Raw genomic sequence first — 27,541 nt, 5'->3', positions numbered from 1 at the left:
TGGTAAGTGGTAACGCCACTCGCCAGTCCATTGTCTCGTTACAGCCGCACTGACGTTTTGGCGGGCAATGTGAATCATGCACAATTTGTCAGCAATTCTTTAATAAAAGGTGTGCCTCGTGAATTTTTGGCGCCAAATAATATTTGTAAATAGTGCCGTTATGTGGTTATTAATACAGACAGTGATTGTTCTTGCGCTTTGTCAAGGTAGGTATATTTTTAAAATAATTAAGTAATTTAAAATGTATTTACTATAAATATTTCTTATAAATATTGTGATATTATTTCTGATCTATTTACAATTTAATGGATTATTATTATTAACCTTTTTATTGAGTTTTATGTTGGTATCGAATAGTGATGATGAATAGTGATAATGAATAATGATGATTGACGGGGTAGATACCTAGCTATATTTTCCGAATAATAACTATTATATCTAAATAAATAATATTATAAAACATAAGCACTCACTTAAGTATTTTAACACCGTGATCAATTTATAATTTTTCTGTGAGTAATTAAACTAAAAATAAATGTTTAAATTAAATTTTTGCGGCGTTGTTTATAGCGGCAATAGAAAATATATACACATTCTGTGAAAATTTCAACTCTCTACTGCAAACGGTAAAGCCACACGAGTAGATCTACTCGTGTGGTAGAGCCATAGTTATCTCTATCTTCAACGGTTCACGACATGCAGCCAGCTGACAGACAGACGGACGGACGGACAGCGTAGCCAATCGGGTTGTCACCCTTGAAAACCTAAAGAGAGGACCAATGATTATTATTTTTCAGTAATTTCATCTTGAAAACGTATACCTACCTACATATATACCTACCTAACCTAGGTAATTAATTCACTTAGAAAATATAATCAGTAGATCAACTAAGTAATTACCGAACTTAATAATAAAATAATTAATATGAAGATTATTTTAAAACCTTGTCCATTTAAAGTAGGTAGTGCACACGCACTCAATAGATTAATCTACAAGAGTATCAAATATGTATATTAACACTTGATTGCGTTTTGAATGTTAAAAATCCCTTCTAAATCTATTACGTACAGGCCCCTTAAGAGCGTTTGCTTAAATAGATTCGACGAAGACCTTTGCGCGATTCCGTGGGACGAGTTCTCGTTTTTGGGAGGTGTTAATCATATGGTCACGTTTTTTAACAGACATTTAATTTTGACGGAGCTCTTTGATAAACATGCTCCAATAAAAACTAAAATTGTAAAAGAGCGCCTCACTCCATGGATAACAAGTAATGTTAAATTTATGATGAGACTAAGAGACGACGCGCACACTCAGTGGCGTAATAATAAAACTGTCTCAAACAAACTTTATTACAAGCGTACCAAGCACTTAGTTATCGAAGCTATTCACAATGAGAAACGCGCATACTTTAAACATGACATAAATAGTAAAATTAAATACCCTAAAGTACTATGGCAAAATTTTAAGCATACTATCTTATCAAGTAAATCGGATCAATAACCTGAACACTTCGTAGACGCTGATGCAATAAATGCGCATTTTCTTAACGTTCCAGGTTCAAACCTAGTTTCTTTTTCTCAGTTAACCTATTTTGAGTTCAACAAACTATTTAACAATGATTTCTCACTTAAAAAACAACATAACAATTACACACTAAAGAAGGTACAGTCTATTCTAGACGACCTAGTATCAAATGGTTCAACTTTTGTGATCGCGCAGGAATTCACGTCACTATAAGCATTTTTGCAATAAAATCTTTCAACACTGTTTCAAGTTTCAACACAACTATCAAAAAAGGTGAATCTAAATATTACTCCTACTACCTAAGCGAGATCTAGATTTCTAAGTGTTTGTTTTATTTAGTAAGTAGGTATATAAAGTACCCAATTAATTTTTAGGGTTCCGGACAAGTGCGAATCAGACTCGCGCACTGAGGGTTGCGTAGTACAATCGTATTTTATCGACATTTTGCACGATAAATCAAAAACTACTTAGGTCTAGCATCTCGTTCAAATCAATTTTCGGTGGAAGTTTGCATGGTAATCCGTACATCATATATTTTTTTTAGTTTTATCATTCTCTTATTTTAGAAGTTACAGAGGCATTTTACCACTTTGGAAGTGCCTCGCGCAAACTATTCAGTTTAGAAAAAAACGATATTAGAAACCTCAATATCATTTTTGAAGACCTATCCCACACTAGGGTTTGATGAAAAAAAAATTTGAGTTTCAGTTCTAAGTTGGGCCCCAAAATTTATTGTTTTTTTTTCTATTTTTGTGTAAAAATCTTAATGCGGTTCACAGAATACATCTACTTGCCAAGTTTCTTTCTTTAACAGTATAGCTCTTATAATTTCGGAAAAAAGTGGCTGTGACATACATTCAGACAGACAGACAGACAGACATGACGAATCTATAAGGGTTCAGTTTTTTGCCATTGGGCTACGGAACCCTAAAAACAGTCAAGTGGGAGTCGGACTTGCATACGAAGGGTTCCGTACCGTCGTACAATAACCCTATGTATTTTGAATTTTTTTAATTTTCATAGCGGGCTTTTTGTATTATAAATACTTTGCTCACGAAATACGGCCCGCGGACATACGGACGGACGGACGGACAGCGGAGTCTTAGTAATAGGGTCCTGTTGTCATCCTTCGGGTACGGATCTCTAAAAAAGAACTCTGTCTGTCAAGAAAATTTAATAGGGTACTTCCCGTTGACCTAGGGCAGGTAGGTAGGTCTCAAAGCACAAGTAAAGGAAAAAATCCGAAAACCGTGAATTTTCACGGTCATCACACAAAAAACTATTACAATTTACACACATCACAAAAAAAATTATTAAAATGTGTGAAATAATAATTATCACTACCCATATTATAAATGGTCGATGGCCGTTGGAGCCGGAAAGTCCTTGAGTGGAGACCGCGTTTGCAAGCGTAGTGTGGGACGCCCTCCAGCACGATGGACCGACGATATAAAGAGGCTGGTGGGAAGTGGCTGGATGAGGAAGGCTGCGAGGACCGGGTGTGGTGGCGCTCTTTAGGGAAGGCCTATATCCAACAGTGGCGTCCACAGGCTGATGATGATGATGATGATGATGATATTATAAATGAGAAAGTGTGTTTGCTTGTTGGTTTATTGGTTTGTTGGTTTGTCCTTCAATCTCGTCGCAGCTGAGCGACCTGATTTTTTGCATGGTTATGATATGAAGATATGGAGAGTGGCATAGGCTACTTTTTATCTCGGAAAATCAAAGAGTTCCCACGGGATTATGTGAAAGCTAAATACGCGCGAATGAAGTCGCGGGCATCAGCTAGTTAGTTAACTAAATCACTCATTATTGATGGCGCTGACCGTCATTACTTGCAATGTTCTACATAAAAATGTTAATTATATTGTACGATGGTACGGAACACTTCGTGTGCGAGTCAAACTCGCACTTAACCGGTTTTTTATTTTTGATAGAGATTGCTAAACATACCTAATAAATTATTTATCTATTTAGTTTTTAGAAGAATAAAAAATTTACGTAAATACTTGAAGCCTACTTAGTAGCTACCTATTCAAATAAATTGTACTCTTTCATGCTAAAAAAGCAAAGCATGTAAAATGTGCTATTTACGGTGCCTATCTACCTGGGTAGGTAGTAGGTACTTACTTGTGTAGGTACCTCTAAAACAACGTTTTACAACTATAATGTTTATTTTTTCACACTATCTAACTACGTAAATATAGATTTATAAACAGACCTAAAAGACAAGGAAGTAACGCAATAATTAAGCATTTTTTGGTTGTTAATTAGTAATTACTTAGCTACCTATGAGAGGTATAACTAATGGTATGATTATAGGGTCTATAGTATAGGATCTTCATCTATAGTAAAGGGAGGTACCTACTGTTCTTTTGTACCTCGCCAGAAATGCCTGCGGCAGCATAGGTGACCCCGGCGAAGTCGCGCCGCGCTTTTCTTCGTACCACCTAGTAGATCGATAAATCAACCACTGCACAGGTTTAACGTCAGAGCTTTGCAAACAATATGGTGAGTAAATCATTTCAAATCATTCCAATTCACTGTTGACCGCGGAAAGGAAAAGGTCTACAGGTACAGAATATAATATAATAGTCCTAGGTACATACCTACAGGCCGCATACAGACAGACATACATCCGCATTTATTGTATTAGTAGGTAGGATGACTGTGGTAATGACACGATACAAAATAAAACATCGCTATGCGCTAAACTCCTGTTAAGGAAAATTCCAATTTTAATCCCGTTAACAATTAATTACCTAATATACCTACCTATAATACCTACCTTGCAATAAATATTGCTAATAATAAAGGAAATTTATCGTTTTTGACGCAATGAAGCCGGGGAGGTAAAGCAATAAAATATGTAGGTAACAAACATAAAAAACTTTCTTTTGAGAGGCCCAGACATGAGATACAGTAAGTAGATTTATTCACTTTAGGGTACCGAGAAAAGAAAGACATGGCAATAAACTAATTTTTCTCGCGACGGGAACAAAATATAAATTATAGCGTTTTTAAAATACATAAACTATGTTAAAAAACCGGCCAAGTACGAGTCAGACTCGCGCAACGAGGGTTCCGTACTACAGTCGTATTTTTTCGACATTTTGCACGATAATTCAAAAACTGTAATGCATAAAAATAAAAATAAAACTTTTTAGAATGCACAGGTAAAGCCCTTTCATATGATACCCCACTTGGTAAAGCAATTTTATTTTGAAAGTCGAAAATAGCAATATTAGTTCATGACCACAATTTAATTTTTTTTGTGTGATATAACCCTAAATTCAGATTTTTCCCCTTATGTTTGACCCTATAAGACCCTATAAGACCTACCTACCTGCCAAATTTCATAATTCTAAGTCAACGGGAAGTACCCTGTAGGTTTCTTGACAGACAGACAGACACAACAAAGTGATCCTATAAGAGTTCCGTTTTTCCTTTTGAGGTACAGAACCCTAAAAACAATAAAATTACACTACGTTTTTAGAAATCGTGAGTAAGTAGGTACCTACCTATAGTATTAAGTAACGTTTGAAAACAAAAACTGCTAATGGGATATGTTTGCGAAAAATTAACATATCTAGCGATAATATGGAGTAAAAGAAATACCTAAGTAAAATAAACTGATAAAAGTGGGAATTAATAAATCTAATATTGTAATGAAAATCTCAAGTGGCTGAATTAAAAAGTATAGTTACTTAACTTAGCTAACATCGTTTGATGTTAGCTAAGTTAAGTAAATAACTGCATAACCGGTTTGAGTTAATACTTTAAAAAAATTACCTTTTGGGAAACTGTTTTGTGCTGCAGTAATAATAATATTGTAAGGTATATTATATTTGAGATTCTTTAAGTCTATTTTAGGATATTATTCTTTTGAAAAATTGAAACATTGTCGTTTCCGTTATAATGTAGTAGGTACTCTTGAAACAAAATAATATTGCAAAATTTTGAATATATTGTGTGCTATATAATTGTCGCAAAAATAATTTAATAATAATAATAAATAAATAATAAATAAATAAATAATAATTTTCGCATAATAATTTAAACACTGATCGGTCTCAGTAGCAAGTTTGTATTTTCAAATCACCGTTTTCAGTATTTGTATTTGCCCTCAAGTTTCCGCACATTTCAGTATTTCAAAATCAGTTTTCTTTAAATAAAATCTGAAATTAGAATTTATAGATGCCATAAAGTAACACTGTACCTACAGTAGCCGGCAAGAAATATTGTACATCGACCTTTAGAATGAGATTTCGGCTTTGTAAAGCGTTATAGTCACTCATACCTATAGCTATGTGACGTTTTGTCGGTCTCAACGACAGAGACAACGCTCTACGAAACCGCTATCTCTTTCTAAAGGTCGATATATAATATTTTCTGCCGCGTACTGTATCTAGGTGTGATTCTAGATAGGTTTCGCAACAATAAGCCTCTTTATCTAGTCAGGAACTAAGCCACTCGACTTTCACTCAAGTAGGTTAAGTGCGACTTGAGAGTCAGGGTAGGTTTATTCCACTTCATGTTACTTACAGAGATATCAAAAAGGTTTCCTTTATTCTGATAAAAGTTAGATCTCACCTAGTGGTAAGTGATGCAATCTAAAATGGAAGCAGGCTAACTTGGAAGGGGTATCGGTAGTTTCATTGAACCTATCCTTTCTGATCGGTGTTTACGCGGCATCGTACCTGAACGCTAAATCGCTTGACGGTACGGCTTTGTCGGTAGGTTAGCAACTAACCACAGCCGAAGCCTCCCACCAGACCAGACCAGAGACAATGCAGAAATTAAAAATTCTAATTAGTAAATTCTATTCAGTAATCGAACCCGAGACCTCCCACTTATAAGACCACAGCGCTTACCACTGCGTCAGGAAGGTAGTCAAAAACCGTCGGTACATATAAATTACTTCCTTATTTTTTAAATATTTTCATGTACAATGAGAAGAGCATAGGCTTTTTAGTTTTTAACCCGGAAAATCAAAGAGATTTTAAAAACTTATCCAAGAAAAATCCACCCGGTTGAAGTCGCGGGCATCATCTTATATGAAACATTTTTTTAAATTCTTAAAAGCAATCTTGTCCGAGGTTTGTATCCACGACCCTTAGTAAGGACTTCGGGTTAGGAAAGCCATCGCAGTTCGTAAGCATACCTACCTCTACCTAAATTGAAAAGCTACAGAGGATCGGTCACAAAAATCCTAATTTTTCGGGATCTATTACCCTACAGCCCAGGTATGATTTGGTGCATCCTGCGGGGCAGGCAGCGGGCGCGTTGCCATATTATATTCTATGCCGCTCGGCACTCGCTCTCGAATACGATATTAAGAGCTTTTTCTACACGCTGGCCACCCCGCAGCCTCGCAGGATGCACCCGCTCCCACCTGGGCCGCAGGCTTATGGTAAGTATGGATGAAAAATGAAGCGGTGATCGGCCTCCTATGTCGGGTTCAGGCTATGAGTCCAGGTTTTATCCCTGACACGCATCTCTAACTTTTCGGGTTCATGTACGTTTTAAGTGCAATTAAATATCACTTGCTTTAACGAACGGTGAAGGTTAACATCTTGGACACCTGCATGCCTGAGAGATCTTCATTATGTTCTCAAAGGTGGCGAAGTAGGTACGGAGTCTGGCGCTCCGTACTTGGTCAGCGTGGTGGCCAAATCCTTCCGTTCAGGCAAAGGCGTCATATAGCATCCACTCTACAGCATGCCTTGAGCCATACTTCGTATTATTATATTATCGATTATGATTCACTGATTTATCCTTTGTATTGCTGTCCTACTTTGGTAGGTTCCAAGTAGGTACTCTATAACAGAAGTGGTAAGTGATTATTAGGTCGTAGTACAGTAGTATAGTAACAATGTGGTAACACGTAGGTTGACAAAACTTTCAAGGAATAGCATTGAATCACATATTATTTTGTGACTCATCAGGCAAGGATCAGAAACATGATTTTGGGAGACATAGTTGCAACCCCCCTGGCTTGAAAAAGCGGGTTATTCCGTTTCACCGCCTAAAAAATCCCCTCCTAGGGTGGATACTCCATAGTTGGGGTCCAAAGTGATAAAATGCCGACTTCGCACTGAAATGCCGCGCCACATTGGTAGACCTCCGCTCCGAAGTACCTACTCCGAAGTCCGACCTTAGATAGGTATAGATAGGTACATAATAGGTAGGTATACACAGTTTGAGTGATATTTATAGTTTTATACTTGAATAAGGCGGCTACAGAAAGTCGCATAAATCATTAGTCGCATAAATTTTCAGGAAGCTGAAGGGTCTACGCTGGACACAAGGGCACAAGACCCGACAGGTGGAGATGGCAATCCGAGTATGAGGTGGGGGGACGCCCCGCACACCCACATGTCACCCGCGCTCGCCCGCACCGGTTTAGCACAGGGGCTGTGCTGGTGTGCGGGACGTTCCCTCCCCGATTGCCATCTCGACATGTCGCGGACTTATAGATTGCGAAAGCTGAAAATACTTGCAGTACCTACAGTCGAATCGATATCGACGTTAGAGTATAGTCACTCGTACTTCCTTTGGTGCTTCAAAAGAAATGTTAGTAATCAGATAACCGCCCACCTGCCCGTTTGCTCTCTATAAAATTGTATTGGACCCGATGATGAAGTGCAGTATATATAGGTAGTTTATACTGTATACCTTCAATTAATCAAAACAAAATGTTGGCGTCACCATACGCGTCACAGATTCTTGGCTATAGCGATAAATGCTGTTTGAGTTGTACGGCGAGCACTACATTTGGATAGGAACCAACAACTGCATTTTACAATAATTATCGTACAAGATAGTTATACCTAGGTATATGACTTTATAAAATATGGACTCGTGTAACTTTAGGTGTCATTCATTCATCAATGTCCCCAGTTTTAGATATATTATGTAGATTGTAGGTTGTAGGTAGGTATCTAGGTAGGTAAATAGATCTCTTGACCAATTTTGATATCGATATTTTTGTCCGGTGGGTCTTATTTGTAAGTTCATATCAATTCATAATCGTCAGTTTCTCAATCCCCATAGCTTGGCGTAATAGGTAGTAGGTAGTCATCTGCAGCAAAGGATTGAGAAGTTAGGAACGCAGTCCAATGACTAAGGAGTTCGGACTGGACCAATAGGTACCATCAGTGCCAACAATACCAATTTCACCATCAAGCGTTGTTGAATCGCCACGGCTTAGGAGTGTTGTACACTGCAGTATCAGGATTGAGGAGTTGGGGCTTGGAGGTCAATAATATCTTTTATACATTAATTGATGACTAAGACCCAGGTGTTCACTCGCAGGCGACTTATACCTAATAAAAATTGCTTGTCAATCATTCTGTGAATTAAGTCCGCTACAGACAGAGGCATATTTAAAGATACAGGTGTAAATTAAAAATTTAAATCACCCCCGACATATTGTCAAGGTTACCATAATTTTACATCGATTCTTAGAAGTAATATAAATATAAACTGGACGACTGAGTTTAGGAACCTACACTGATACCTACTTCTCAAACGGTTGAACAGATTTTCATCGAACATATAGCTAAGGACTATCTCTATTAAACAGCCTTTGGCATAAAAGAAGCCGCATTCAAATCGGTCTATCCATTTGAGCGCTACGATGCCACAGACAGACACGCAGATACACACGTTAAACTTATAATCACCCCTCTTTTTGCGACATCGGGGCCCGGTGTTAAAACTAAGGTCCCGAATCCCGAAGAACATGAACATGAAGAACATGAGTCGAAAACAATTTTGGTTTATTTCCTCGAGTGACACCCTGTTAAATGGGTATCTAGCTATTATATTACCCATCTATTTAAATATAGGATACGCGTGGCAGGTAGCTACATCGAACGCATCGAACGGAAACGTTATTATTGAATTCATAACAAAGTCGCTATTTTAATGCTTATCGCATGTGCATTTTATTGCTTACAGAGCACAAACAAGAGCTAGTCACAGAAAGCTATTTCAACTCTGCTCTTATATTTTAATAGGAGGTGTACTGTGTACTACACTTATGACCTAAGCAGGAAGAGTGTGAAAGTCTCTGCAAGAGTCCGATATCCAGTAGGAGTCTACTATCGCATGACGACGTTTGACGACGAAGTGTCCAAAAGAAAACAAATGTGAAAACTGAAATGGCTTGTAGTAATATAGATATATTTTAATTTTTATACCTATTTGTACATATCAATCCATATCAATCTCTATAAGTACTATTTTTCTGTGTAAATTATATAATTATACTTAGTTACGTGTTGGTAACTACTAACTAGGTATATGATAATCTTTTTCAGAGTTTGTAGCGCTGATCGTTATCAATGGTGCATACAGGGTTGGCTCTAGGCCATGTAGCGCCCGGGTGCAATCAATACTCTGGTGCCCACTAGTAGGCACGCGATCAAAATGGAATACTTGCAGTTATATTTTCACCAATGATAGGAAGTTCAGGTGCAAATGGTAGGTACATATTCGGGTGCAAAATACAAATGGTCAGCCATAACACGGACACAAGGTCTTTGGAGGCGTCGCTCGCGGTGCTTGGCGCTTTAAGTTTAAAACCCTGCACCCACTGCACACCCTGGAACATCTATACTAATATTACAAAGAGGTTTTCTAAGTTTGCTTATATGAAGGAATCTCTAGAACTACATAGCCAATTTTGAAAATTCTTTCACCAGTAGAAACTAGAAAGCTACATTATTCCAAAGTAACTGCTTCTTATATATTTTTTCAATAAAATTAGAGCTCCCTGCGAAAATAGTAATAAGCTACCCGTGCGAAGCCGGAGCGGGTCGCTAGAGATATTAAAGCCGGCATTGTGTGTACTGCATACTGCATAAGCCACAATCTACAGATTAGCTATCTGTACCTATTTAAATGCAATTAAACCACTATATTACTTGAATAGAGTACCTACCGTGTATTTATCTTTTACGTCTTCTCACTCAAGATCATATTCTAAGATTATGTTAAAAAGCTACTCGTGCGTTTGCAACTTTCTGACGTTTGAACTAGTGATAATCAATTAATTTATTAATCGGTTCAATTAATGCGTATTTACGTTGGTTGTTTACATTGAATAATAAGGAGGAAGGAAATGCTGTTCAAGTCGCGTGCTCATAGAGACCCTGGTCGATCAACACACACCTGGAGGAGGTCCATTGAAATTTGAGGTAGACCTTAAAAGAGTGGGATTCTCATGTAATCATGTCAAAGACGGGGAAATGAAAAATAGGTAACCCAATTTGGCACCAGAATGAAATAGTTTTATTGTAGAAATGATGTGTTGAGTTATCGTTAAACTATAGTTTACTTTGTAGCAGATACCTATTCACGGAAATGAGTAAAACGTGCTACCACGGTTTTATTGGCTTTCTACAATGATGTACACTACCTAAGTACCCACTTAGTTTCACTTTGTCTAAAATTGGCTACTGCCTACTTCCCAAAGAGGTGGAGGAGGGCACCTACTTTGTTGATCCGACTTGGTCTTATTTAGTTACAAGTGATGAATAGTAAGTTTATGATGAGCATTCTGATGAGAAAAAAGTGCGGGTCGGATTCGCACACGAAGTGTTCCGTACCATGACCGTCGTAGTACAAGAAATAACACTTTTAATTTTTTTGTGATGTAACCACAAATTCCCGGTTTTCGGATTTTTCCTTTACTTGTGCTATAAGACAGTGCTACTTGCCAAATTTCATGATTCTAGGCCAACGGGAAATACCTTTACAGACACGACAGACAGACAACGAAGTGATAAGGGTTCCTTTTTTGTCTGGAGATACGGAACGCGTTTAGGCAGCTGTAGGTATTTTTTAACAATTACCTACGTACTTTTCCCTACTAGTACAAGTTTGATAAGTATTAACTTTTACTAGTATACCTACTTATGCGAGTTATGAAGTAGGTATTGCCGATAGTCTTTTCAACTGAAATGCTCAACATAATGATTATATTCTGATAGAAATTATAAAAACATTTTACGGAAAATCGCTATCGAGAATCAGTTATTATGTCTTGAATTATGAAGTGCTTTATTCGGATTCATAGCGTGTATGTAAGTATTGCATGTTATACCGTTTAGTAGTAGACGTCTGGCACTATTTTATTTAAAACGATGTCGTGATAGGCAGGTACATGGTCTGATGGTCTACCTATCTAAGAATTAAGATTACTTATTCAATTTTTCCCTTATTCAATTCCCAGTTATTGGCGCACTTTTTTTTCTATTTTATTTATTTATTTATTTACAGACTTAATGAAAATTTTACACTTTACAGTTTTGTATGAGACCGATTCCGATATACTTTGTAGGTATTTACCTACTTACTTACGATTGCATTAACCGGTAGGTACGCGTCAAAACCTTTGCAAATTCTGTTGTGCATTTTTGCAATGATCCTGAACGTCGCTTATATTATGATAATGAAATCTTGCCAGTAGGTTAGGTAGCTGGTCCTTTGCAATCGTCCGAAGAGCCGATTTTTCCGACTATCCTACCACGTAACGCAAAGTTTTTTTTTAAAACCGTAATTTCAAATTTTCAGAGGAGGTCATTCAGGGGCTGAATTGCAGTAGCCTATTCAACGTAGGTCTACTTAGTTTCTCCTTTGTACCTACTCGTTGAATTTGTCTCGATAAGTAGGAATAGTTGGTAGGTAGACACCACGTAGATACGATAGATAGGAAAGTGGCGGGAAATATTCCACATGGCGGGAGTGATTTAAATTTTTAATTTACACTAGGTTATAATTTATTTATGGATAGGTACCTACAGGATAACCGATCTATCATTAAATAATTAATATACCTACGTATTTACATATATCATAATAGATATTCACAATAAACGCTAATGAAGGGTCTACTTATTTGATTAGTAAGAATATCTAGTAGGTACTTTACATGATATTATATCCATATAGTCTATCCGTCTGTTAGCTATTCACAGCTATTCCGCTAAACCGATTGATGAAAGGCACGCACACCTAGATAGCAATTAGCATGCATCCCGTATTTGGATATTACCTAGACCACTTTATAACTATAAAAATGTAGTATTTTGCAAATCGGTCTAGAAACCTCGAAAAAATCAATCAGCACATACCTACATAAAAAACGGGCCGAATTGAGAACCACTTCCTTTGGCAGTCGGTTAAAAAGCAAACTCCACGAGTCAAACTCGCAGACAGGTAGCAGCAAGTTATTAATTTAATAAAATCATTTTGCAGATTCAACAACCTTTTGGGGTTTTTATAGCGCTTTTTTTGAAGGCAAAGGAGGTAGTAGGTGCCTACGTCACTACCTACATGGGTATACGTCTTTATACAATTATACTTTATAGTTACTATGCTCATTCTATTGATTCTAAAACTTAAAAGGTAAATGAACCTGTGCTGTGTTACACCAAGCACGATTCTTGATTACGATTATTTTTTAGTAGGTATCATTGCTATTAAGTACAAGACAACTTTTTTCATCCATCTTCAAAACATAAGATTTTTCTATGAATTTGAAGTAATTAGGTACCTAAGTATCTACGTCAGATATTTTTGTAAGTACATACTAAATAAATAAATAGGAGGTAAGTAAATAAAAACGAGTACTTAATTCATTCTTTGCAAATTGTAAAAGGAGGCCATTATAATATAATATGTTTATCTACCAATACCACCTACCTACCAATTGAAAAGGTTTTCATCCATTGTTGTAGCAGTTATTTTGGTAGGTAATAATAGCGTATCGGTGCAAATTACCAATTATTTTAGAACAATGTGTAAACCGGGAATAGTTCAAGGAGTAGGAACTTACGTCGAACATTGTTTGAATCATTGCTATTTTGTACCTAGGTAAAATAATATGTAGGTACTTATTATAATTTGCAGGGTCATGCTTGGTTGTTTAGTGTTTACCTACCACTACAGTAAATGCTAAAACTAGTAGTCGTGGTCATGGCCGTAGCCAGGAATTGATGTATGGATATAGATGGACTTAATAGGTGTATGGATTTATAGATGTATAGATGTATGGATGGATGAATGAAAGATCCAAAACGTACCAGAAACCGTCTATATGGTCTTTCTATTCTAACAAAACTTCAAGAACTGTAGTTTTTAAATGTAGGTTTTCCACTAGGTATAATTTTCATCATGCCGCACTTGTTTTTGTTTTTTTTTTTTAATAGATATACCGAGCAAGCGAGCAGGCGGGTCACCTGATGTTACGTGATTACCGCCGCCCATGAACATTTGTTTCTTAATAAATAACTACTAAGTAATACTCAATTTAAAGACAGGTTAAAAATAATGTTGGCCTATTTGTATTTGTCCATAGCTTACCCATTTCAAATTATTCGGTAGACAAGCACAAGTTTTGGCACTCGTAGGTTTACACGTCTATCAAATTATTATTCGGTCATTGGCAACAACAGAAGGTCAGAACAAAGTAAATTACTCCAATTATATTATTTTATATCAATGAACTTGATACGCTACACAAAAACTTTATGGCACAATTTGTCAACTAGAGTCATTTGTTAAGACTTAGTGAACCATTTGTTAAGATTTAGTGAACCTTTAACCGTGTTCAATTAAGACAGGCTCTACCCTAAAAAATTGGAACAGTTTGTAAAATAATTCGTATCAAATACGGAATGATTGCAAAAACCCATCATTTTTGTTTCGTTTTTTATTGTATTTAAATAAATTTCGTAATATTTTTGCAAACGTTGCGCTTTATTTATAAGCTGTAAAAATCTGAATTTGGTTGTGACTGATGCACCGTTTCGTGAGTTTCTGCTTTTCTGTATTTGTATATTGATGCCAGCCGATTTCATCCAAAAGGCATGCAATTTATTAGCTTTCTAATCGTATTATGTAATCTTTAGATTCATCATCATTATCATGATCAACCCAACTCCTCAGAAGAGAGAGATCTCCTCTCACAATGAGATAGGGTTAGGCCACCACGCTGCACTGGCACCAAGTGTGGATTAGCAGACTTCACACACCTTTGAGAACATTATGGAGAACTCTCATGCATACAGGTTTTCTCACGATATTTTCCTGCACCGTTAAAAGCAAGAAAAGTTAGTTGTGCGTGCCCGGGATCGAAAATCTCGGGGGCTTCGATCTCCCGAATAGGAGGCGGACGTTTTAATCATTGGGCTATCACGGCTAGATCTTCAGATTATTATTATCTACAAAGTATATTATCCACAATCTATTTTACTATTTTTACAACCACAGATTTTTTGCTTTCATTCGCTTTTTGCGTCGGTTCACCATCAAAACGACATCAAGTTCGAGTAACGTCTCTGAGTTAATAATTTTTATATTACATAAAAAATTAGGCACCTTGAGCTACAAACCACAATCCGTTCCAGAAGGGAAATCATTATGTAACCTACTATTCAGAACAATATGATATTATGTCACGTTTGAATCACAATTACCATTATACCTAGTAGATATGCATTAAAAAATAAGTAGTTACTAGATATACCTACCTACATTGATAGTTTTATATTTAACACTGCATTGATATAAAATGTTCAATGTTAAAAAATAATAGTAAATCGTGAGCTAATTACAATACAAGTGCGAATAGATGACTAAGTTTCAAGTTGGAAAACCAAAGTTAAAGCATTAAAAAAAAACCAAAGCCACTTAAATAAAGGATTACAAAGTTTACACTATTTTTAATATTTTACTGAAGCACCCGGTGGAAGCACCGCATTCTCTTACCTATTACATAATGCAGCGGTTATTTTTATTATAAAATAATTTCAATTTTCCGGTGTTACACTGAACACAAAGGGACATGTCATGCCTTCATATTATGCGATAGGTACTCACCGTGCTTAGATGATAACACAAAATAATGATGATGGCATCAATCATGAGCCTTGCAGCAATAAATAGCAAAACGTAGGAAGATACCTAAACGTAAGTAGGTACGTTATTTAGATGACTGTAAGAAAATTTAAAAAGATATATTTGGTGTAGATGTACCTAGTAGGTACCTTAGTTTTTTACATAGGCGAGAAAACGAGCATGCTGAAAAAATAATTAAAGTTTCCATTGCCCATGACCATTGTCCTTTACCAGAGGAACTGTCAATGTGTTTCCACAGGAAAATATTTCTTACTCCACCCCTTATACAACTCCATAATTATTGCAGTTTTGAAGGAAGTAGAAAGTAGGAACACCGTTAATGAACGTTGGTTCTACAATTTGCAATAGATAGAAATGACCTGGAGTAGTAGGAATCTGAATAATACCAGCCATCCACTATCCAGACGGGCGTGGGTGAAACTTGTTTCTTTGACGTATGATACCTATCTTAGGGGGAAAGTAGTACTGATACCAATACGACTAATCTGAACCAATACCTACTAGGTAAATACTAATTACGGCAGCTACACACTAATCCGATCCGAGTCCGTGAAAATAGACATTCCGGAGTTGTCATGGAACTATTTGTATTATACTCGTAGCTCATGATATCTATATGACGTAGATGTTTTTTATATCCGTATTAATCGCTCTTAAGCTCAGAGTTTTCCCGAAAGTCTCATGCGATGCTCACGACAAGTTTTGTGAAAGTCATCTGAAATGTAAATGACAAACAATGGGAAATCTAATCTCGACTCTAAATAGCTATAGGCATGGAAAGGGTTTAATCGCAGAGGTTATAGGTATGAGCGGTACTTACAACGTAAGAAACCATTGTCAACAACCTGCAAGGTCACGCACTATAAAGAGGACTTTCTAAATAAACAAACAAAAATTTAATCGCTAATATCTAGTTCTATTTTATCGCATAATCTCGATCATGTCCGCGACTTCATCCGTATAAATTTGGGTTCATTAAATCTTATGGAAACGAGATAATAAGTATTCTATGTTGGTCTTCAGAATGCAAGCTAAAACTATCTCTGTGCCTGGCGAAATCGTTTCAGCGGTTTAGGCGTGAAAAAGTGACAAATGGACAGACAGGTACGAGTATATGTAGTTACTCTCAGTCGTCGATAATTTTTTTTAATAACTGTCTAGGGTGAGCATTCTGCGATTAGCAAAACATAGTTAACGGAATACCTACACTACACAGTACGTGACAGGCAATCGGGATATTATACGCCTTGCACACCGGCTCACACGTCACCCGCGCTATCCCGCACCGGGTAGCGTGGGGCTGTGCAGGTGTCCGGTCGCTATTTAATTAAAAATATAAAATCCGCCTCAGTTGAAGGACGGAATAGACCATTATTCATAGAGCCTGCTATTAGGTCTATTAGATCCTGTTCACTGGAAACAACCGGATCTGACAGCGGTTTTCTTTTAATTTAATTTCTACTTTTTGTTAGTGGTCATTGGTTTTTCTGTAATATTAGTTTTATTATAAAAACTCCAACATACCGCGTTAGTAGTAGGTATACCGTATAAGGTATACCTTCTCACAATAAAACACGCTTCACTAACACATCTTTTGACAGTAGGTTTGCCTACTGTGCATATTATAATATCATCGTCATCATCATGATCAACCCATCACCGGCTCACTACAGAGCACGGGTCTCCTCTCAGAGTGAGAAGGTTTTTGGCCATAGTATACCACGCTAGCCATGTGCGGATTGGTAGACTTCACACAACTTTGAGAACATTATGGAGAACTCTCAGGCATGCAGGTTTCCTCACGATGTTTTCCTTCACCGTTAAAGCAAGTGATATTTAATTAATAAAAACGCACATAACTCTAAAAAGTTAGAGGTGCGTGCCCGGGATCGAACCCCCGACCTCCGATTAGAAGGCGGACGTCCTAACCACTAGGCTATCACAGCTAGACAGTTATTAGGCATACTATATTGCATTTCGCATATTATATACATTTAATTAATAGTAGCTGATGCCCGCAGCTTCGCCAGCGTGAATTTAGGTTTTTGAAAATCCCGTCGGAACTTTATATTTTTCAGGGCAAAAATTAACCTATCCGTAGAAGCCCGTCTTCGGGATGCAATGTACACATTATCAAATTACGTAAGAACATTGCAATTGCACACGATGCAATTCCTTACAGCACCAGGATTGGCAGATGGGTCCTTGAGTTCAACGGTTAAGTCTTTACTCATTAGGTACCTACCTGCAATATCTACTTATAATCATCATCAGTTTCGATCATCATCCGTACAGCATCAGGATTGAGGAGTTGGAATCCAATTTTTTTATAGGACAATGTCGCAAAGTATTTCTATCGATTAAAAAAAGTTACGCAAATCGGGTCAGAAATATCGGAGATTTCGGTGTATATAGGTAGAAAAACACAACTCCTCCTTTTTTGAAAGTCGGTTAAAAAGTAGCCTATACTTGTGACTCCTTGGTTAATCCTCTACCTGTTTGTGAAAGTCTCGTCAAAATAGTTTCAGCCGTTCCGGAGATTAGCCCGTTCAAACAGACGGACAGACAATAATTTTAAAAACGTGTGATTCAGTTATGGTACAGTTCAAATTACCATATGAGCCTAATATCAGGTAGTTATTTCGATATTACAGACAGACACTTCAATTTTTAGGGTTCCGTACCTCAAAAGGAAAAATGGAACCCTTATAGGATCACTTTGTTGTATGGCTGTCTGTCTGTCCGTCCGTCCGTCCTCGTAGCTTATACTCGCGACTTCGTCCGCGTGGACAAACCTCTATTTTACCCCCTTGGGAATGGAATTTTCAAAAATCCTTTCTTTAAGCGGATGTCTACGACATAATAGCTATCTATCTGCAATCTGCATGCCAAATTTCAGCCCGATCCGCCCAGTACTTTGAGCAATGCTTTGAAAGATCATTAGTCAGTCAGCTTTTCTTTTTATATACTTACTAGCAGATGCCCGCGACTTGGTCCGCGTGGAATTAGATTTTTTTAAAATCCCGTGGGAACTCTTTGATTTTCCGGGATAAAAAGCCTATGTCACTCTCCAGAACTTTATCTATACCCATGCAAAAAATCACGTCAATCCGTTGCACCGTTGCGACGTGATTAAATGACAAACCAACAAACCAACAAACAAACACACTTTCGCATTTATAATAAGGGTACTGATTTAGATTTAGATAAGCATAACACAAGCCTTTTTTGTTACAGCGCCTGAGCTCGCTTGTGGTGAAGACTTTGGATATGATGGAGAGATAGGTGAGCATAATAAGCAGGTACTTATATGTACTTTTTTACTTTAGTGAAATCTGGACCGAGTTAATGACTTCGAACACTTTGTGGACAAAGAGAGCGAATTTGCACAGGGTAAATTATATCCTGTGCAAATTTCAAAAATAACATAAATCCCACTAAATTTCAAAATTCAATGTGTACTAAATTTCAAAACTAACGTAAATCCCACTTTCTATCTTTGTTGTAGGTAAGTAAGTAGGTACGTACATATTTTTCTTCTCTTACAACGGTGATTTACAATCTCTCCCACTGCCAAGGATCACTGGTAGAGATCTCACAAGTTTTCGACTCCTGCCCATATTTTTATTTTATTTTATTGTTAAAAATTTTTGCTGGTATGAATCAACATTTAAATAAAATATATAAATAAATTAAACGTTTAAATAATAAGCAGTGATAGCCTAGTAATAAATACGTCCGCCTTCTTTTCGGGAGGTCAGGGATTCCCGGGCACGCACCTTTAACTTTTAGGAGTTAGTTATGTGCGTTTTCAAAACATTTAAAAGGAAAACATCGTGAGCAAACCTGCATTCCTCAGAATTGTCCATAATGTTCTCAAAGGTTTTGAGAACATTAACCGGCCAATCCACATTGGGACAGCGTGTCAGACTATGGCCTAAGCCCTTCTCACTCTGAGAGGAGACCTGTGCTTAGTAGTGGGCCGGTAAATGGATGATCACGATGATGATGATGATAACTTAGGTTTTTAAAAATCCCACGAGAACTCTTTGATTTTCTGGGATATAAGCCTAGAGACACTCCTAGAGGCCTATGTCACTCGACACTCTCTAGGTCGTTACCATGAAAAGAATCGCGTCGCACTGCTCCGTTTCGGCGTGATTGAAGGACACGCCAACAAACAAACACACTTTCGCATTTATAATATGGGTAGTGATTAATTATTATTATCGACCTGGATCGATCATTTATTTGCTCGCGTGGTTGTCTTAATTGTTATCACCAATTATTTCAGGTCCAACATATTGGGGTGACCGGTACAGGGAGTGCAGGGGCAAACATCAGAGCCCAATCAATATAAACATCTTGCGCGTGAAGCAAGTCGCGCTGCCCGACATAGCTTTTATCGGCTTCGACGACCCAATCGACGATGTACACGTCACCAACAACGGACATACAGGTAAAGGCGATAATAAACTTGAGCAAACACATGTAGGTAAACACTGACGACCTCCTGCGCAGTGGTCTTGTTAGTGGGGGGTCCCGGGTTCGATTAACGGCAGGGGTTTGGAATTTTATAATATCTCTGGTCTGGTGGGAGGCTTCAGCCGTGGCTAGTTACAACCCTACTGGCAAAGTCGTGCCGCCAAGCGATTTAGCGTTCTGGTACGATGCCGTGTAGAAACCAAGGCGTATGGGTTTAATACTTTAAACTGCCATACCCTTTCCAGATTAGCCCGCATCTACCTTAGATTGCATCATCACTTACCACCAGGTGAGATTGCAGTCAAGGGCTAACTTGTATCTGAATATAATAGGTACTTAATAGACAAAGAGGATGTGAGGGCCAGACCTTCGTTATTGTATAAAAGCTTTAAGTTTCTATGCGCATTGTCCCCAACACAGGGAGGAACAATCTGCGACTATGAAGTTTGGATCATGGTGGCTTTGGGAGTTACCTGTTAACTGCCAAAGCCACCATGATCTAAAGGTGTAAAAAACTCTTACGTCATAATATTTTTTATATTTTCTTCAGAATAGTACCTATTAGAAATCGCAGGTCATGCATAGCCATACAATTTAGTGTCGTGGCAATCCCCCGCCAGAAATCGAAGAATTTGAATTTCTTAAACCAAATCTGAAAGCTTTTTGGTGAGGACGCAATAACATTTGCTTGAAACATTATTTTTCAGTTCTAATCGAGGTAGAGAACGAGCCCCACCCGCGAGTGAGTGGAGGCCCTCTGGACGGTAGCTACGTGTTCAGTCAGATGCATTTCCATTGGGGAGACAATGATACTTTTGGTTCGGAGGATAAAATTAACCACAGAAGGTAAGAGAAACCAAAAGTATCAAATCGCGACAGGTCGGAGAGATGGCAAATCGGAACGAGGCGGTGGGACGCCCCGCACACCAGCAAGTCACTCGCGCTCGCCCGCACCAGGTTAGCGCAGGGGATGTGTGGGTGTGCGGAGCGTTCCCTCCCCGAGTGCCATTTCAACCTGTCGCGTACTATAGTTTTTTATCAGCTTTTAAAATGTGTTCCTTTAACGCAAACGAATATTAAATTTTTAATGCATGCATGGTAGCGTATGACACTTCCTATATTTTTTGTGAGCATGGCTAGACATTGACACATGAGTGTACAGGATTCAAATTTGTTATTTTTAGGGTTCCGGTACCTCTAAAGAAAAAGGAACCCTTATAGGATCACTTCGTTGTCTGTCTGTCGTGTCTGTCAATTATCAATTCGGGGGAATGAACACCTGTAGGGGCCAGCCAAATTTCATGTCTTTCATGACCTAGAATCATGAAATTTGGCAGGTAGCTATGTTTTATAGGACAGATAAAGGAAACAATCCGAAAACCGTGAATTTGTGGTTACATGACAAAAAAATTAAAGATCTGTCACCGACCATTTATTTACTTTACTAAATCACATTGGCGGTGTCCGTCATTAACTAGCAAATTTTTATTATACTGATTTGAGATTTCTTGTACGATGGCACGGGAACCCTTCGTGTGCGAGTCCGACTCGCACTTGACCGGTTTTGATTACGAAAACGTTAACTGAACTGCAAACGTATCTGATACAGCTTATACAGGGTTTTTGCATATTTTCGTACTATCAGACTTCCTTCATGAATACCATTAGAAGTAGATAATTTATCTTTGGCCTTGTCTTTGATTAATCTAACAAGACTGTATTCAGTGAGAATGTGCAGGTACTTACATTGTTTAGCTATTGTGTTATATTAATAAATTAATGTATAATAATTATATTATGTATGTTTTAGTTTCGCAATGGAATTACATATGGTGTTTTACAAAGAAGACTACAAGTCGGTCCAACAAGCTGTGAAACATTCGGATGGGTTAACAGTACTTGCCTTCTTTTATGAGGTAACCTACTTTGACTTTGCCTCAGTTAAAACGAGACAGATTTACTTACAGTACGCGGCCGAAAGTAATGTACATCGACCTTTAGAAGCAGATTTGTAGAGCACTGTCTCGGTCGTTGAGACCGACAAAACGTCATATAGGTATGAGTGACAGATACTTAATGCTCTACACTGCGGGTGTGCGGGGGTTCCCCACCCCGATTGCCATCTCAACCTGTCGCGTACTATACACTTATTAAATTACCTATGTTAGTTATAGTAGTCACTACCGACGTGCGCTAAATTCTACTCTAAATCTCCAAATTCAGAAGTTTCAAGCTAAAATTGTCATAACAGCCATATTAAGCTGACGTACATCAAATCTACTGAATATTTTATTGAGTTATGCAGTTTTTCTATGATCTATCAAGGCACAGCTCAAACTACTCGACGGATCGGGCTAAAATATGGCATGCCGATAGCTATTATGACGCAGCAACCGCTAAGTAAGGATTTTTGAAAATCTAATCCTTAAAGAGGTAAAACGGGGTTGAAATTTGTGTAGCCCACGCGGACGAAGTCGCGGGCATAAGCTAGAAGATACACGTTTTGAAAAAAGCTTCAGATTAAGCTTATTTTGTTCGTATGTTGTCAGTATGTCGAAATCGGCAACAGATTTTTCGGCGACTCATTTGCTTGGCAATGAAACAAAAACTTAATTTGCTGTAATCCGCTGACATATCATATTGCATATCATGGACTTCCGCAAAGTAACGCCTGCTTCTATACAACACTCATTTGCTTTGTTTTCGTGAGTACTTTTCAAAAACACAATGACGAGCTGACGGAGATGAACGATGAGAACGGAAACTCTCTAATGGCATATTATGCCAGGATGCTCGAGTTTGGAATTGTGTTTTATAATTTTTACGGTGTTTTTACCTACACTTGAAGGAAATTTCTAAATAATTTTAAATACACATCAAAAATTGCGAACCGGCAGGAATCGAACCCGCATCTCCTGGGATCGCGCCACAGTCACAGAAAATTATATACTAACAAATAAAACTAAGAATAAACAGACATTTGTAATACTATTATTTAAATTTGTATATTCTTTTGTGACTTAGTATTTAATGCGACTAATTTTATCTAACTATGTAGGTACACGTTGTTAGGTATATCATAACATATTGCATGCTAATAGGCAGAATTTGGCAGTACCTTTTTGTTTTTGTAACATCTCCACTGTTTAGTGTTTACCCATATTCGCAATAAAGAAATTTGAATCGATGGTACGGAACCCTTCGTCTGCGAGTCAGATTTGCACTTGACCGATTTTTTAGTAAACATATTATTGAACGTTTAGTTGGATCGTCACAAGCACCCCGCCTACGACGACATCACGTCCGCGCTGGCCAACGTGACCGAGCCGCACTCCAGCGTCGTGATGAGCAACCCGTTCTCCTTCGTCAACATCCTGCCGCTGGACCTGCGCCGCTACTTCACCTACAGGGGCTCCCTGACCACGCCGCCGTGCTCGGAAGTGGTGATATGGCTGGATTTCGAACAGCCTATAAGACTGGAACATGATCAGGTACAAGTTCAGTTGCCGGCAGGAAATATTGTACATCGACCTTTAGAAAGAGATTTCGGCTTCGTAGAGCGTTGTCTCTGTCACTCATACCAATGTGACGTTTTGTCGCTCTCAACGACAGAGACAACGCTCTACAAAACCACTATCTCTTTCTAAAGGCACAATACTTCCTGCCGGGTACTATATGGAATGTTCTTAGGGTTCCGCTCTACAAAACCGCTATCTCTTTCTAAAGGTAGGTACAATATTTCCTGCCGGGCTGCCGCGTAGTATATGGAGTTTTCTTAGGGTTCCGTATCTCCAGAGAAAAAACCGGCCAATGAGACCCCACTCGGTATAGTTATCTTACTTTGAAAGTTGAAAATACTATCATATGAAAGGACTCTACCTGTACATTCTAAAACAGGTTTTTATTTATTTTTAGGCATAATATTTTTTGATTTATCGTGCAAAATGTCGAAAAAATACGATTGGTAGTATGGAACTCTCGGTGCGCGAGTCTGACTCGCACTTGGCCGGTTTTTTAACTCGGATTATTACCGTACAACGGGCTCTCAAGAAATACGAAAATAATGAGTAAAAAAATTGCAATACTTAAAAAAATTGCAATACTTATAGGTGATCGGTGGCTACATATTTTTTTATTCGTTTCTCAGATCGAGGCATTTAGAGAGCTGCGATCTGCGAATGGAAAAATTACGCACAACTTTAGACCGATCCAACCGATCGGCGACCGCGTCGTGTTCTACAACATAGACAACAACTACTTTGCCTACAACGAAGTGGATGATCCTGACGATACTGACTCGGGAAATACAAGAAAACACGGAAACAACAGTAGCTATAAGTTTAGGTTAAATATTATTTTTTATATGAGTACATTAGCGTTATTGGCAATATAGTTACATAAAGGTGCGCAAGTATGACGGCTACCAATGGACGTAAAATATTGTAAGTAGATCGACAAGTTCCTTTTATGACGCGATTGGTACTTAAAGTTCCTACGATGAATATAAGTAAATAATGCTACATTCTAAAACGCGACAGGTCGAGATGGCAATTGGCGAGGACACGCGTCGCACAACCGCAAAGCTCCCGCGCTAACCCGGTGCGGGCGAGCGCGGGGACGTGCGGGGCTACGGCGCGACCCCCGCCTCATACCCCGACTGCCATCTCAACCTATCGAAGACTATACCTACAAAAAATCGGTCAAGTGCGAGTCGGACTCGTACACGAAGGGTTCCGCACCATCGTGCATCGTACAAGATATCACGAACCAGTATAGTAAAAATTGTAAGTTAATGACGGATAGCGCCATCTGATGTGATTTAGAAAACTAATTATTGAGTCGGGAACACATTTATTTGTAATTTTTTTTCGTGATGTACCTAACCACAAATTTACGGTTTTCGGATTTTTTCTTTACTTGTAGGTAGGTACCTACTATAAGACATTGCTACCTGCAATTTCGTGTCTGAGAACTCGGAGAGGCCCGAAATCCTACAAACTAAGTGGCCTACCTACCTACCTATCTAATTAAAACATTATATACTGTACTGTATTTATAAACCAAATTTTTATTTTAGAGTCCCCACAATAATATAGCTAGGTACATTTAGTTGGGGTGTCTTAAATAAGGATTTTTCTTAGTTTCTTGAACTCGCACACGAAGGATTCCGTACCATCATATAAGAAATAACATTTTGAATTTTTATGGCGCCTATTTTAGTTTATTTATTATTTTTGTTGTTATAGCGGCATTAGAAATACACGTTCTGTGAAAATTTCAACTTTTTATCTATTACGGTGAACGTGATACAGCCTGCTGACAGACAGACGGACGGACAGCGGAGGCTTATGGCTTAATAACAGGGACCCGTTAGCACCCTTCCAGTCATCATCATGATCTACCCATCGCCGGCTCACTGCAGAGCACGGGTCTCCTCTCAGAGTGAGGGTTTTGGTCATAGTCTACCACACTGGCCATGTGCGGATTGGTAGACTTCACACACCTTTGAGAACATTATGGAGAACTCTCAGGTATGCAGGTTTCCTCACGTTGTTTTCTTTCACTGGTAAAACAAGTGATATTTAATTAATTAAAACGCACATAACTCCGAAAAGTTAGAGGTGCGGGCCCGGGATCGAACCCCCGACCTCCGATTAGAAGGTGGACGTCCTAACCACTAGGCTATCACAGCTTACACACCCTTCCAGTACGGAACCCTAAAAAGTGCTGAATGCTGTGCTTTTACTGATGTAGTACTTACTCTCTTAAAGCTACTCACACCAAATTATAACGAGCATTTTAAGCAACCTGTAACTAAACTCTAATACTAATAAATTATCCCAATATGTATATAAAATATAAATGTAGATTGTGTAGGCAATTGGAGAATCAGTGAACTGAATAGAGTCTTGGACTGAAATAAATTCTAGCCCCATAAACTGCCGCTATACAAAAAGTCACGTCATTTTATTATTACAGTCCAAGACCCTATTTATTAAAAATCATACACAATCCTATAATATACATGTTTATCTACACCCATACTTTAAATCCTCTATAAAAGATTCTGAAATCTTCAAATTCTGAAATTTTTAAATTCTGAAATCCTCTATAAAAGATTCTGAAACAGTCCATAATATCATCCAAACGGGTGTTATTATGTTGTACCTACTGAATTTCATAATAACACGTCTATATTACTTTACTCTATGATAACACTCCTTTGTTTTTTTTTCGATCTCTGCGCAAATGGCCACAGACAACAGACAGCCACATTCTTACTGCTTTGATGCGTGGTATTTGTATGAATTTAAAAAAAAGAACATCGTCATTGAACGCGTCTTTCGCTACCAGAACGCCGCGCCGTGCGCCGTAAAAAAAAGTAAAATATTCGAATCCCCGCCATTTTTCTTCAATATTTTTACGTGATTTTTATTGTTTTGTTTACAATAAAATGAGCGATTCAAGCTTCGAAAGCATACCGCCAGATATTTTAAACGCTGCAAATTTCTAACAAATTACTACCGGAAAAATCAAGAAATAACTATGAAAAAACGTATCAAGATTTTATCAATTGGAAAATATCAAAGGGCAGTAAATCATTTTCTGAAGAAGTACTTTTAGTTTATTTTCAAGACCTATCAGAGAAATTTAAATCTTGATCCCTAGGGACTTTCTACTCAATGCTCAAAAGTACGCTGAGTATTAATCACAACGTGGATATCTCAAAATATTCAAAATTAATTGCCTTGTTAAAACGTAAAGGAGAAGGCTATACCGGCAAGAAATCGAAAACGTTTTCACCTGATGAAATAAATAGGTTTTCAAGTCAAGCGCCTGATCAACTATATCTAGCGATAATAGTTATTTGATAATTGCACTATTCAAAATGTAAATTACTACTACAATAAATAATTGTTTCATTAATACTTAGTTTACTTATTTGTATATACCTACTCAGTAATGGATGATGTTAGGTTAGCAGTGAACAAACTGTTTCAGAATCTTTTATAGAGGATTCATATTATGGGTGTAGATAAAGTCTTGTATGCAACTGTTGATAATTAGGTGATACACGCTCAAGTGATACTATTATCACACTCGGCTTCGCCTCGTGTGATAAACCCACTTTCGTGTTTTAATACCCATCTTTATACAACAGTTGCATAAATAACTATAATGTTATGATGATGTATAAAATAAAATTAACGAAAGTACTGAACTGTGATACATAACAATTTATTTAACGTTAATGATAAAACAAACTAAACTTTATCTGTATTTTTATTACATATACCTACCTACCTATTCTTTTTTATCCTTATCCTACCAAATTAAAATACCTACCATTACCTTAATATATTATTGGTTGTCTGTTAGGTAAAGTACCTTTCACAGCTCAAACAAAAATACTCAGCAGTATTTAGGAAATATACATAGCTCCTTTTTACCCAACTGCGGCAACGTAAATGTTAGAAAATGTATGGCAAACGGGGGCAATATTTAGCCTACTACTCAGAACTATTAGTTTGCCCCTGCCATGATTATGATCTTATCAAATTCTAGTTTATAGAGTACAAAGCAAACAAAGTTAAG

The 27,541-nt window shown here is 37.7% G+C and overlaps 1 protein-coding gene across 1 annotated transcript; it reads left to right on the top strand.

Annotated features, from left to right (window-relative positions):
• The first annotated feature begins 7 nt into the window (after positions 1–7).
• On the top strand, positions 8–27,220 carry LOC117986950 (putative carbonic anhydrase 3). The gene is made up of 7 exons (XM_034973908.2): positions 8–206; positions 18,698–18,745; positions 19,755–19,919; positions 20,653–20,791; positions 21,756–21,861; positions 23,209–23,436; positions 24,093–27,220. The coding sequence occupies exons 1-7, from the start codon at positions 161–163 to the stop codon at positions 24,336–24,338; spliced, it is 978 nt and encodes a 325-aa protein (XP_034829799.1). The 5' UTR covers positions 8–160; the 3' UTR covers positions 24,339–27,220.
• The last annotated feature ends 321 nt before the right edge of the window (positions 27,221–27,541 follow it).

This window comes from Maniola hyperantus, chromosome 12, assembly GCF_902806685.2.
Source record: "Maniola hyperantus chromosome 12, iAphHyp1.2, whole genome shotgun sequence".
Taxonomy (NCBI): domain Eukaryota; kingdom Metazoa; phylum Arthropoda; class Insecta; order Lepidoptera; family Nymphalidae; genus Maniola; species Maniola hyperantus.
This window is presented reverse-complemented; position numbering and strand designations above follow the sequence as displayed.